The sequence below is a fragment of the Gastrolobium bilobum genome, unplaced genomic scaffold (assembly GCF_033153095.1).
Source record: "Gastrolobium bilobum isolate Gb01-03AN ecotype WA unplaced genomic scaffold, APGP_CSIRO_Gbil_v1 utg3436, whole genome shotgun sequence".
NCBI lineage: Eukaryota > Viridiplantae > Streptophyta > Magnoliopsida > Fabales > Fabaceae > Gastrolobium > Gastrolobium bilobum.
In genome coordinates, this window is record NW_026896885.1 from 183,304 (window position 1) to 197,648 (window position 14,345).

The 14,345-nt window shown below is 33.7% G+C and overlaps 1 protein-coding gene across 2 annotated transcripts; it reads right to left on the reverse strand.

The window, feature by feature from the left end:
- Positions 1–2,706: 2,706 nt before the first annotated feature.
- On the reverse strand, positions 2,707–10,102 carry LOC133302648 (acyl-coenzyme A oxidase 4, peroxisomal). 2 transcript variants are annotated; one of them, XM_061502459.1, is made up of 13 exons: positions 9,987–10,102; positions 8,732–8,836; positions 7,360–7,466; positions 7,160–7,237; positions 6,951–7,074; positions 6,766–6,839; positions 6,623–6,682; positions 6,339–6,448; positions 5,634–5,793; positions 4,301–4,377; positions 4,056–4,227; positions 3,831–3,923; positions 2,707–3,184 (listed from the first exon to the last, which is right to left on the reverse strand). In XM_061502459.1, exons 1-13 carry the CDS (start codon positions 10,012–10,014, stop codon positions 3,059–3,061), a joined length of 1,314 nt encoding a protein of 437 aa, XP_061358443.1. In that variant the 5' UTR covers positions 10,015–10,102; the 3' UTR covers positions 2,707–3,058. The 2 variants fall into 2 exon arrangements, with proteins under 2 accessions (XP_061358443.1, XP_061358444.1); XM_061502460.1 differs by lacking the exon at positions 9,987–10,102 and having other exon boundaries at positions 2,708–3,184; positions 7,360–8,630; positions 8,732–8,828.
- Positions 10,103–14,345: the final 4,243 nt, after the last annotated feature.

Sequence of the window (14,345 nt, forward strand, 5' to 3'; positions counted from 1 at the left end):
ATACATTGCATTCAAGGGACTAAACGGATGTGATCCCCCAATTCTACTTAGATCCAGTTGTTGCGAACATGGCAGGCGCACTAGTCATACAAGTAATCAAGTGTATGGGTAAGAATATCGTTCCCACAAGGATAAGATTTCAACCACTAATTCGTTATTTTTGCTTAAGTTGGACAATTTGATCAAGAAAATTGAATGAAAACTAAATTAAAAAGCAAAACAAGAAAAAAGTAGTAGAGTTTCCTAACAATTAAGAAAACGCAGTTAGTGTTTCAATTTCTCCTTTATGTTCTGAATTAGAAACCTTAATTAAATGTCCTTTCTATAAAGTCAATCGGTTCCCCTAAGTTAATTAAGATTCAATTTCTTGATATCCTAATTGTTTACTCTCTTTAAAGAATCATAGTTCCTCGATTGTTCTTAAAATAAAATAAGTATTAAATCCAAGAATCATAAAGATTGCATAATTCCTACGTTTGTCCCTAGCTAGAGTCATTCGAATTAATGATGAATTTTCCAAACCCGATTCATGAACCAACATCCCTATTGCTATACACAAATCCTAAATAATTTTACAAGAACAAGAACTCATAGAAGGCATGAAAAAAAGATAAATTCATTTAATAGAAAAAGGAAAGATTACATTAAAGATTATTCAAAAATATAAAGACCTAATTGGGTTCCATCTAACCCTAGCTACAAGAAAACTAGCCTAACATAAAAGAAACAATAATGCAAGAAAAGGTAAAGGTTTCCCCAAACTTCATTGATGTGATGGCATGGTGAATTTTCACGGTTTTCAACATAATCTTTTCTCTAACTCGTTTCTGGATCTTCATTGATGTGATGTAAACTACGCCTCTGGTGTCAATATATGCCAAAAAAACTATGTAATTCCTCTGAAGAATAGCTTAAATAGTGGACAAATCATTGTTTTAGGTGAAAATCACGTAATGGGCATAAGATGGGTTGCAAATAGGCATTAAAACGTGCTGGAGTTGACAACAAACACATTGTTTTGTATTTTGAGCATAACGTGAGCTATACATGTCCAATTGATATGATCTTAATCTCATTGGAAAGATAAAAAAAAATATCTACAACTTTTATGCAGAACACAAGATCCAAATCCATTATTTTTAATACAAAAAATTAGCCGAAAGACAGCTTTAGGGAGATTTTCGCTAAATCGTTGCTCCCCATTTATTACTTTAAGTCCTTCTAACTTAACGATTGCTCCAATTTAACTCAATTGTCTTATAAAACAAGCAAGAATCATTCGCATGAGTCAATAATTCAAAGTTAATTCTTTTTAGTCAAATAACTTTAAGTTTTCATGCTTTTAATTATAAGAGTGATTTTAGTCCTTTAAAATATGATAAACTATGAGTTTATCACCAGTTTTGTCATCTCTCTAGTTGATGAGGTGTCTAATTTACTCTAAGATAGAGACTCCTTTTTTCTTGAAAATATTACAATCGGTTCATTGCTTCGCAACTAATCCGATTCGGGGCGGTCCAGGATTAAGATTTTAAACCCCTCCTAAAGGTGGTATTGGAGAAATTCGAACACATGCTCTCATCCCCACCTGCTTAGCTCTCATACGCCAACTGAGCTACCACCATTTGGTAACACAGAGACTCCATTCTTCATTATTTGTAGCATCATTTGTTTAAAACTCAAGATAGAATGAAATTCCGAGCTGAATTACATCGTTGAGAGATGGAATTTGAAGTGGGAGACATGGTATATTTTAGCTCAAACTTATAGAGACTACTCTTGCCAAGAAAACCAATGACAAATTGAGCCTGACAAGGTTCTGTCCAAAATTGGCGTTACAACATATCGACTAGAACAACCTCAAGGGTGTAGAGTCCACCCGATTTTTAATGTATCCCTCTTGAAGAAGGCCATTTGCCCATCCACAAGTTCAATCATTGCCTCCAATGTTAGCTGATGATTGGGTTCTGAGAATATAACCAAAAGCAATGCTGCAATGGCGCAAAAGTCCCAATGGTAGGACTGAGGTATTGCTCAAGTGGTTAATACTCAATTCCCATATTTTCACCTTAAGGACAAAGTAAAGTCTTGGGAGAGTATTGATACAACACCTCTCATAAAAGTCTACTCTAAGAAACGCTTCAAGGGATTAACTGCTACTGATTACTCAACCAAAGGAGGGAATACTCTAGATGTGAATTTGGAGGACAATTCGACTGGAAGAGAGAGATGAAATTGGCAGACTGGAAAAGTTTTTTAGTGAAGATATAAATAATTCTTATCTTTTACCCACTTAAATTGGAGACTCGAATATTTTACATGTAGATCTTTTCTTCAATTAACATACAGAAAATCTGGACAATTGTCTGGGCCAAAAACTTTTTTGTCTTTTTTAATTTTCCGATTATCTGAACCAGTTTTATCACGTTCCTCCTTTTCATTTTCTCTACACCACCACTCCCGTGGAAATGGCGAGAAGCCCTAGAAAAGTATGTTTTGAGTAAAGTCTTACATGGCAAAAGAGTGGGTGCAGTTCCATGCACGTTCAAGCTCAAATATGCTAAAGACAATTGTCTATTTAAAGGCCTTAAAGTAAACCCCTAAATAAACTTTCAGATCACATTACTCTTTAAAGGTAAGCCAACCTTAGCATTAAAAAAAAGGCGTATTTAAGTAAATAAGATAGACTTCAACTTTGTAATGATAAAAAAGTTAGACCTTTTATGGGAAAGCATGGCCTATCCGAATTGCACTCCTAAATCACACATTAAGACCAGCAGAATGACAATGCCAAAACAGCAGTTCTGAACATGTAAATGTAGCAGTTACCAGCGGCCTATTCTCCAGAGCAATGTCCTCAACAAATAGCAGATGTAGACGTGAAGAATATCCATGATTCTAATTTTTCATCTCATTATGCAGTCATCTACGAAAACATCTGTATCATTATTGAATGCTTCTTGTTTCTCAATTACAAAACATTAACAAATACACAGTTATCACGCCATACATTGAAGTTGACTGATGGAGTTTATTAAACGAACACCGTTTTACACTTTCACAATCGACTTCTTTGGGCAACCGGCTTAAAGCTGGCAAAACCAGTAACTTCCCTACCTGTAACCAAGGTGTTGATGTCATACGTGCCTTCGTAGGTATAAATAGGTTCTAAATCACAGAATGCCTGCAAGAGAAGATAAGAAAAACAGAATAAATGTTAAAGAAAAAATTGACCCTATTTAGGCTCAATTAATAGCTAAATGTACTCTATCAGTTACAAATCATGGAAATGCTATTCAAGTGTCTACAAGTTATTATTTCCTTAAAAAAATATTAATTTAATTTAATTTAATTATATATAGCATACTAAAGTCTTCACTACAAAATGAAACAAAGTTCATCAGATCATTAAGGCTGGCCATCAATCCTCTTAAACTCACCTATTATAATAAATTTTATTAAGAGATCCCACATCTACTAAATATATGTGCAAAGAACCCTTTATAACAATTGAGCAATCCTCATGCTTTACAGCATGGAATCAAGACTTACCCTGGCCACCCGCAAATGTACAATCCTACAAACTTCATGCTCCTAATAAACTGTCCTAGGCATGAGCAGGGTTTTTAAGAGATCCTACATCTGCTAAATATATGTGCAAAAGTACCCTTTATAATGATTGACAATCCTCTCCCCCTAAGCTATCTTTTAGGATTGAGTAGGCTCAATCATTATTCTAACAGACTTCATGCTTGACGATGTCTCCTCATCAACATCCCACTAAATTACCCAGTTTTAATCTTGATCAGATTGGAGGATTAAGCATATACCTTTGCCACAAGAAAATCAGCCAAAATTCCATTGCCACCCAGCAATTCTCTCCCCAAAGCAGCTGTTTCTCTTGCTCTCAAGGTGATCCATGACTGAAACACGATGACAAAATTCATTAGCAGGCATCTACCACAATGAATAACAACAACAAAGTAGTATTACTTGTTTTGTTTTTTGGGAAGAGGGGCAGGGGGTTACAGATGTGACATAAGTTAAGAAACTACCTTCCCCGAGCTAGCATGACCTGGAGTCATTTTTCCACTCTCATACAATTTGCATAGGCGCCAACCAACAAGAATCATAGCTTGAATATTACCGAGCATCTGGACAAGTTTCTGTTGGTTGATTTGAAAAGCAGCTAGTGGTGCTCCAAATTGTTTCCTCTCCTTTAGATACCTTTTGATCACTCAGAATTTAGAATGATATGCAGTGAAAGCTTAAATATACTAACATTCGAATTATGCAATACCTATGACACATATCATAGATGCCCATCGATATGCCAATAGGTTGCCAAGCAACCATTACACGTGAAACTGCAAGTACCTGTTTTGACAGTGCTAAAACAAATAAGTAATGCTAATGTTAAAAGCAAGATGCACGGTTGACCAATACATAGAATAATTAACTTATGCGATCAAGATTGATGCAAGGATTATAACTGCATCTAGGTTCTTAACCAAATTTATCCAATCTCCACATCTAGCAGTATAATGAGGATTGAGGACACAAGTGGAATATAAACCTTTAAAAATAAAAATCAATAAATAAAATTCTCAAGATATCACCTTTTTTTTTTATTTTCAGTTATTTTAAGGCTACAAGAGAAAAATATTCATCAGGAATATGCATGGGTTCTCATCCAAGTAACTGTAAGTAAATTGTAAAAATATTACAATTTACACCAATATGTTTAATTTTTTCTTTTTTCTTTTTTTTATTTTTTTCAATCTCTTCGTATCTTTCATTTGAGTTCATCTACCACCGATCCCAATTAGTTTGGGATAAAGGTGGTGTTGATGTTTAATTTCATTATCTGATCGTTCAACACTAAATCGCAGAAATTATACCAAGCATATAACTTTCTAGGCTTTAAATTCATGCAAATATTTGATGGAGGATTAGACTAATGCACAGAGAAAGGAAAAACAAAATAGAGTCTGTTTGGATGGGTTTTTCTTTCTCCAAAAGCTGCTATTTAAAAAAAAAGTCATCCTCGCTATAAACTATTATTTGGATGTCTGCTTTTGAAAAAATGAAGTCATAAAAAAAAAGGACAAAATCCTACTTTTTCTCTAAGCTAAAATTTCTAGTTTGGAAAAAAAACTGAAGTCAAAAGCCAATTTTTTTTTTTTTAAATCCAAACTTGCCCCAAATAATATAGATGAAAAGTGATTTTTAATTTTAAGTTTTAACATCCAAATAATATTATTTAGTTAAAAGTGCTTTTCATGTACTTCATCCAAATGCAAAATACCTTTAGCTTTTGAAAAAAGTCCTAAAATAAACAAGGCATAAAAAGTCCTTTTATCAAAAGCTCATCCAAATTGGCACATAATTTGGCTGCAAACCAGACAAGTAATGATATTATACATAAGTCATAACCTATAAAAAAATTGCAGAAACATACAAAAGTAAAGCAGCTGGATCAAAGAAGACCCAAGAACCAAGATTGAAATTTACTCTAATGCTTCATCAGGTAATAGAAGTTTTATCAACAACCTACTTAAAGCAGTCCTTTTTTGTTGAATTCATATGGAATTATTGAATGAACAGCAAAGAAACACCAGAAATGATCATACCTTGTTTGTGTCTTGAAAAGAGTTGACTCCTGCTATTCTGTCCTCATCAGGGACAAAAACTTTTCTCATGACTATGTCTCCATTTTGTACGATCCTCAGTCCAATTTTATTCTCTATTTTTGTCACTGTTAATCCAAGTGCATCCTTTTTTACAATATATCTGAAATATTAGGTACAAGGAAAATATGAAAATAAAAAATTATTTGTGAAGCAGGACATAACAGGATCACGGAAAATAGAAGCTTGGAGGAAAAACATATATAAATATGATAGAATAATCTAAACTACATATACAGTCTCACTATAATTTTTCAAATGCTATATTAGTGACTTTTAGGGCCATTAATATGCTATTATTGTTAATAATTTATTCTTCACTGTCAAATTGTGTCCCTGAAAATAGAAAGAGAAAAATATCTCTTCACTAGTCCTTTTGTGCATGTGTGAATTCTACATGCCACAGCAGGCATACATCAAGTTAACATTTAACCATATCCGATATGTGTCAATTATTGCATTCATTCCTTCTTTTCTTTTTTTCCTTTTTCTTTTTTGGGGTATAAGAAAATCCATGAAATTTGATAAATAATTGGATCTCCATGGCCTTCATATGAGCTGGTATATTATAAATAAGCTAATATTCCATATATAAACACGCATATACATAAAGACTAAACAATGAGGGTAAGGACTCAGATCATATACCCATTTATCTGATTTGTTGTCGTATTCCTAGCAAAGATAACCAACAGGTCAGCAAATGTACTGTTTCCTATCCACCGCTTTTGGCCTTCCAGGATCCAACCTCCTTCCACCTGATCATTTCAAAGTAAAGCAAGACAATATTAATGGCATTATTGAACTTTGGAACAATTCAGAACAGTGGAAATATGACTGACTAAAAAAACAAATAAGTCAAAAAGAAGCAAAATGCATCTTGCTGGAGAAGCAAATAGTAGATAAGAATAGATGCACATAAGGTAAAGCACCTTCGTTGCGGTGGTCTTCAAAGCACTGGCATCACTGCCATAGTCAGGCTCAGTCAAAGCCTAAAGTTAAGAAAGTAACCCATTACAGATGTGGTACTTCAGTAAAAATGTAAAATGATACAATGTCAAGAAAGTCAACTGACCCAACATGCTATAGTTTGTAACTTTGCCAAAGAAGGCAGATACTTTTGCTTTTGAGCTTCTGATCCACACAATGCTAAACTTGACAGTCAATCATAGTTATAAAACATCAGGACCTATTGGCAGCAGGTCATCCAATATAAATGAAACAACTAAAATTTAGAGAATTAAGAAACAAAGGTATTACCAATAGTGAGCATTGCCAAGGATGAATGGACCAAAATAAAAGTTGAACAGCTTGCATCAACTCTTGCAACTTCTGCGATAGCTATAGCACTTCCAGTTACAGAATGACCAGGACAACCATAACCCTGAGAATCAGAGCTAGCTAAGAACTCCCTTCACCATATGTTATACCTAAAAAAATAAATAAAGGAAAATTTGCATAGAGAGAACCTTGATTGTGCCACCTGCAATACGCAATGCACCAAGCTTTGGAATAACATGAAATGGGAACTTGGCCTTCTCCCAATACTGACAAAAAACAGCAGCAAGATGATGCGATTGAAATAAAGAAAAAAAAAGAGCATCATGGGAGAATAATTTCATATTGTACTCAATTTCATCCAAACAGTAATAGTATTATAGAAACATGCCTCAGTCATTATTGGAGCAATTTCTTTTTCCATACACTCTCTTACTTTCTTCCTAATGGCCTGCTCCTCTGGTGTCAATAAGTCATCGGATTGAAAATAATCTGAAGCTGTACTTTTCAAACATCAAGACAGATAAAAATAGAAGTGAATTCCTGAACCATATCTTGTTTCAGTCAACATTTATACAAAAATCAACTTGCCAAGTCATGCAATATGGAAGAAAAAGGAAATTAAAGAATTAGGAAGGGAAAAAAAACATATTTTAGAAATTAGAATGTAAATCAAAACTTATAAAGCCTCAGATAATTACATCCAACCTTTTCACTTTCCAAGAACAAAGACAATCAACATGGTAATTTTAGCTTGGAGGGGAGACTATAAGATGAGGGAAGAAAAAGGACAAACTTAAGTTAAAGGCCTAATTGGGCAAGTACCCCAAAACCCACATTTAGAGTTTACGAATGAGAAAGAACGAAAATTAGCATGGATTTGTTGTCTAAATAGAACTCCTAATTAATAGAAGAAATTGGTGACAAGAAAAGCATTTGGGAGAGCACTCTGCAAAGCAGGAAACTCATGGAACCACAATATAGTTGATATGTATTAATATGATCAAAATGTATCTATTCAAAAACAAAAGAAATAGTGAAATAAATGACTTTAAGCTCGGGCTCAGCCTAGGCATGCCTGGTATTGAAGAGGCCTATTGCAGGATAGCCAAAGAAAGTGAGATAAATCCTATTTCATATTTAAGAAGTACTAAACACATAATTGTATCCAGAGATTATTAGATACTGAATGTATGCAAAATTGTGTGTGAGTGTGTGTGTGTGTGTGTGTATGAGAGAGAGAGAGAGTAGTTTGTGCAATGTTCCAAATGAATAAAATAGACATTTAATTTTTCAGTATGGTAAAATTTAAATGTCAAGGCAAATAGACAACAAAGTTATTACTTCCAGAGTGGGCAGGGGGCTCTGCCTCTCAGCACCTGAACTATATCTGGCCTATGAGCCATACTACCAGAGTGGAATAATATATGATTTGTAAAAACTAAAAAAAAAAAAAAAAAACACTCCCCGTTAAACCCGACTAGTGAGTGTGGGGTGGAGGAAATCTTTGTACGCAGCCTTACCCTTACATAATTGCAAAGAGGCTGTTTCCTGGATTCGAACCCATGACCTTTCAGACATGAAGGAACAGTTTTACCACTGCTCCGGTTTGCCCCCTTTAAATAAGTATATTTTTCCCTAAGCTTCTAGTTTTGAGAGTACCTACATAAAAAGCCTCTTAAATCTTAATTCACATGCCCTAGTCGATAACATCATTGTTTCATCTAACTAACATGACCTAAATTATCAAACAAATTTCTTACTGCAAGGAGGAAATGCAGATGCTGGAGTTGCTTGTGGAAATGCCATAGAAACATCCAGTGGTGGTAAATTAAAATAGGACGGCATTGCATGTTTGACAGGATCATCTGCGCAGACCAAAGCATCCATTAAAATGCACAGCAGCTTAATTAAACAATTAAAATTGGTAAAAATGCTAGAAATATTCAATCAATAATACCATATATTAATTCCCACATATACTGATTGAATTCAAATTATCAATCAATTATATATTAGAAGAAAGGAGAAAACAAAATAACAAATTACTGGAGCAAATGAAAAGAAAACAAATGTCACCAATACTTGACTCTTTTGGTTCCAGATACAACAATAACTGTGCACCCAGTGGTTAACCGTTGTATCAAGTAGATATTCTTGTATAAACCCATTGCACCCAACTTGAGTGCACTAAGCAAATAAAATGTTAACACATTATTAATACACCAGTGAACATTACATTAGTTTAACAAGAATTAATGATGTGTCAGTTCAACCAAAGTTAAGTACAATAGGTTTATACAAGAATCTCCCTGTATCAAGATCTTTCAAAATAAACTAATTGCTTCAAGCAAAAGACATATTTGCATTAAAAACAAAATAAAAAATTCAAATCCAACTTTCAAGTGATGGCAAGGAACATAACGCAAATCAAAACTCGACTATAATTTTCTCACATAAGCTTTAAAACCAATAAACAAGATTAAAGAATTTTGTGTAGAAACAAAAAAAAAAATATCAAAAGAACTGCGAGTTTAAATTGACTTATTTTCCAGAATTAATCAATTTTATTTTGCAACTTCGTAAGAGATGTTTTGAAGAAAAAAAAATAACGATTATTTCCTATAATTAATCGATTAGAATTGGCGAGAGTCTTTGGCAAACCAAACAGGGATTTAACAAGCTCATATTTCCTTTCCAATACCTAGACAGTGTTTCAACGGCCAAATATACAAGACCCCTTCCAATTGGGAAATAGCGTATACGTATCATGGTTAACTATAAATAAGAAACAAATTTTACCCCAAATAATAAATAATACAATAAGGAACAATGCTCTATTACTCTCCGGAATTGAATTCAATAAACACAATCCACATACTAGTATATTCTTAAAAAATAGACAGACAAATCAAACTAGAAAATCAATATCCGCGAAATTGGAATAACGACGTAAATCATTGAATTAATCGAACGAGCTCAAACAGGTAAAATTGCAACGATGAACGAAAAAGGAACCTGGATTCTTAGAAGAGAGGATTGTCATGATTGTATAGAGAGAGAGAGAGAGAGAGAGAGGACGGAGTGTGATGCAAAGGAGAAAATAAAACTGTAGATGGAAAGAACAAATGATTACTGTGATAAGATCAAGCAAGAGAAAATAGAACGCAATTATAAAATGGAGGGAAGTGCACGCAAGTCAAGGTGATCTCGTGTTCCCACGTCACCATAATAGATTAATATGGCAAAAAAATTATTTTATATATGAATTTAAACTTTTTCCTGTAATAAGATATAATATAAGAGGAATGCATCGGTACTGTTATAAGAAAACAAAAGATTGTCATGTAGGCACAACATTTTAGAAAAGAAAAAATGATATAAGGAGAGAAAAAAAACAATAGATGGGCTCACAAAAAACTGTGTCTGTTGGAAAAAACAATTCCTATAATAGTAGCGATGGATTATCTATAATATAAAGGCTAAATAATATTTTAAATTAACACATTATACTTTCAATTGTTTTGTAGAGTAACTTGGAATAATTCAATGTGTATACTAGCACATCGTAGGTTATATTATATATAGAACTATTGAGCATATGCAATCTGAAATACATGATGTGGGATTATGTCTATATTGTTTCTACTATACATATACAACATCTCCGTCAAGCTGAAGCGTATAAAACATAAGTATTAAGTTTATTAGATATGCACTCTGTTCGAGGATCGCTTAAAGACTTTGTAAATGCATATGTTAATTAATCATTCGAGCGTACAAAACTGATCATAACTTCACCAGCAAGGACCTTCTCTAGAACAAAGTGACAATCTATCTCGATATGCTTGGTTCTTTCATGAAACACTAGATTGGAAGAAATATGTAGTGTTACATGGTTATAACAAATGAGAGTTGCTGATTCAGTATCTCCAAACTTGAGCTCTCTAAGAAGTTGCTTAAGGCAAATGAACTCACAAGTAGTAGTAGCCATGGAACGATACTCTGCTTCAACACTTGATCTGGCAACTATATTCTGGTTCTTGCTTTTTTAGGAAACCAAGTTGCCTCCAACGAAAACCAAATATCCAGTAATAAATCTCCTATTAGTAGGACAACTGACCCAATCGGCATCAAAGTATATGATAACTTTAACATGACCTTTATCTTCATATTCAACCTTTTCCTGGAGATGCCTTGATATACTTGAGAATATGAATGACGGCATTCCAGTGTTCTTGACATGGAGAATTAAGAAACTAACCTACCACAATAACTGCAAATGAAATGTCAGGCTGAGTGGTTGTGATGTAATTCAGTTTTCCAACCAATCCTCTATATTTTTCAGGATCCGAAAAAGGCTCCCCCTGGTTCGGTAAAAGCTTGACATTTGGATCCATAGGGGTATCAACAGACTTAGAATTTAGCAAAGCAGTTTCTTCAAGAATATACAGAGTATATTTTCTCTCAGATATCACAATTCCATCTTTAGATTGGGCTACCTCGATTCTGAAGAAATATCAAAGTTTCCCAAGATCCTTGCTCTTAAAATGATGATATAAATGTTGTTCCATCTGGTAATTCTTTTGCTGGGATTTCTCAGTTACAATCTCTAGGCCTTTGAACTTTTAATTCTGGGACTTCAGATCATATTTCTAGTAATAAGTCTTTATCCACCTATCTTTGTACTATGGCCGATGGGTCTTTGGTCCAATCACGTGGGCTCAACATGGTTCTTTTCTTCCCCACTTTATCTTTGGATCACGTTCTCTATGTTCCTGATTCCCATTTTAACTTATTTTCCATTAGTCGTTTAACCAAATCCCTTGATTATGTAGTTTCCTTTACGAAAACTTTTGTCATTTTATAGGATCGAAGTTCGAGGAAGGTGATTACGAGAGGATGTGAATCTCACAGTCTCTATCAGAAATTTTCTTCTTCTTCAACTTGCTCTACTGTGGACTCTACCCTCACTATTCATACTCGTTTGGGTCATCCAAGTCTTGCTAGTATGTTCCCAAGTCAGTTTACATTGTGAATCATGTCAGTTTGGGAAACATACTCATAGTATGTTCCCAAGTCATCTTACTCATCAAGCTTTGTCTCCTTTTTCTTTAGTTCATTCCGATATTTCGGGGCAGAGTTGTCATCCTTCTTTTTTGGGGTTTAAGTATTTTGTTACATTTATGGATGATTATTCTGGATGTACTTGGTTATTTTTAATGAAAAATCATTTTGATGATGTTCTCTATTTTTCAATTATTGTATAATAAAATCAAAATTCAATTTGGTATTCTTATTCATACTTTTCCTAGTGATAATACTTGTGAGTATTTATCTCATCAATTTCAACAATTCTTTTCTTCTCATGCATTCTTCATCAAATATCTTGTCTTTATACACCTCAACAAAATGGTGTAGTCGAGCGCAAGAACTGTCACCTTATTGAGACTTCTCGCGCATTGTTAATTGTTAGCAATGTTCCCTATAAATTTTGGGGTGATGTTATTCTCACCGCTTGCTATCTCATTAATCGCATGTCATCTTCTGTTCTTCATCATCAGGTACCTTACTCTGTTTTGTTCCATCATCAATGTTGGACAAGTGGCCTTAAAATCAAGAGGAGGGTGAATTGAGTTTTAAAAATATTTTCGCAAAATGCCTCATTTTCTTTCTTGAAAACGAAGTTCTTGAGTTTATATGATTTGACACAAGTAAAGTCTAAAAAATGGAAATTAACACAAGCAAATAATATGCAAAATATGAATTTAAATATGCTCAAGTATTCTAACAATGTTTATGTAAAAGAGATAAGGAGTTAGAGAGATTGCAAATAAGATATACCCTAGTTCGGTCACCACCACCATGACCTACGTCCAGATTGAAGCTAATCAATCAACATATCACTACTGGTCAAGCTTCAAGGGTGCTTGACAAACTACTACAACCTTCAAGAATTTTGATTCTTGAAACCTTTACACTTTCACTCACTCTCTGAGGCTATGAGCAACCTTTTCACTAGGGTCTCACTACCCTCAACTCAAATAAACAAAATGAGAGTGTTTAGAAATGGATTTATACTCTTAAAGTACAGATTATACAAGTTGAAGCTTATGGGTATTGATCAATGACATAATAATGAAGTTCAAAAGAATTTTATGATCAATATGATTAAGAACATGTAATGAATGTGTTTGTTCAATAAGAATAATCAAGAATAATTGTAAAATCAATGGAACAATGATTCTTGTGCTTCTAAATCGCAATAAATGAGTTTATATAGGTGTTGGTACGAAACTAGCCGTTTATAGCCATTGGAATGCTTACTGCCAAGTAAGTATTTAAATACTTTTCGTGCAGTATTCGAATACTTCATCAAGTATTCGAATACTTTTCATAAGATATTGGAATACTTTATTCTCAGCACAAGTATTCGAATACTAGTCAAGAAAGTATTTGAAGTATTGCAGTTTTTGAGTTGTAAACCATTCCAATCTTGTCTCTAATCACTTTTAGTGAAATTCCTTGACTTGATAAAATTGTTTTGAGGTTACGAAATGTGTCAAGGGTTTTTTTCATGAGTTATTCAAAAACTTTCAAGTGATTAGTGTCATGGATAATGCATGCACATAATTAAGTGTCCTTTGAGCTCATTTATGCACCATTAATCAATTACCTTTACATTTAGATCTAAGCCCCAAGGATATACTAGTATCTTGATCTTTGATCTTGATCATATCTGATGATGGTTTTGCTTCTGTTGTCTTGCTGAATTACTTCCTTGGACTTTTTGATTATTGTGAGATGTATTATCCTTAAAGTCGCTTCCAAGCTTGTTTGTTATCATCATAACTTTTGTATAATTGAGCTCTTCATTTTGAGTGCATTGGTTTCACAATCAACCTTTATATCCTTTGACCCCATATGTCTTTTGTTCTACGTGTTTTGTTGATCATCCGGTCCAAACTTGGACAAACTATCTCCAAGTAAAGAATCATTTCAACTCAAAAGTTTAAGCTAGTGGGTGAGGCTACTTTAATAGTTTTATGTATCTCTAACACGCCTCCTCACACAAGAGCCCGTTGGGATTGAAAGGTGGACAATGCACAGACTCACCTACTTATGCTAAGAAACTCAACAAGACTTAATTAATTATTAATTAAATAGGGGCGGTGAGGATTGAACTTGTAACACCGAGGCTCTGATACCATATAGAGTAACAAGAGATGAAAGGAATATTGGAATAAATCTGTGTGTGTAATAGCATAGCGGAGGTTATATTATATATAGAACTACTGAGTATACACAACTTGAAATACATGATGTAGGACTAAGTCTAACTACTACTTCTATATATATATATATATATATATATAT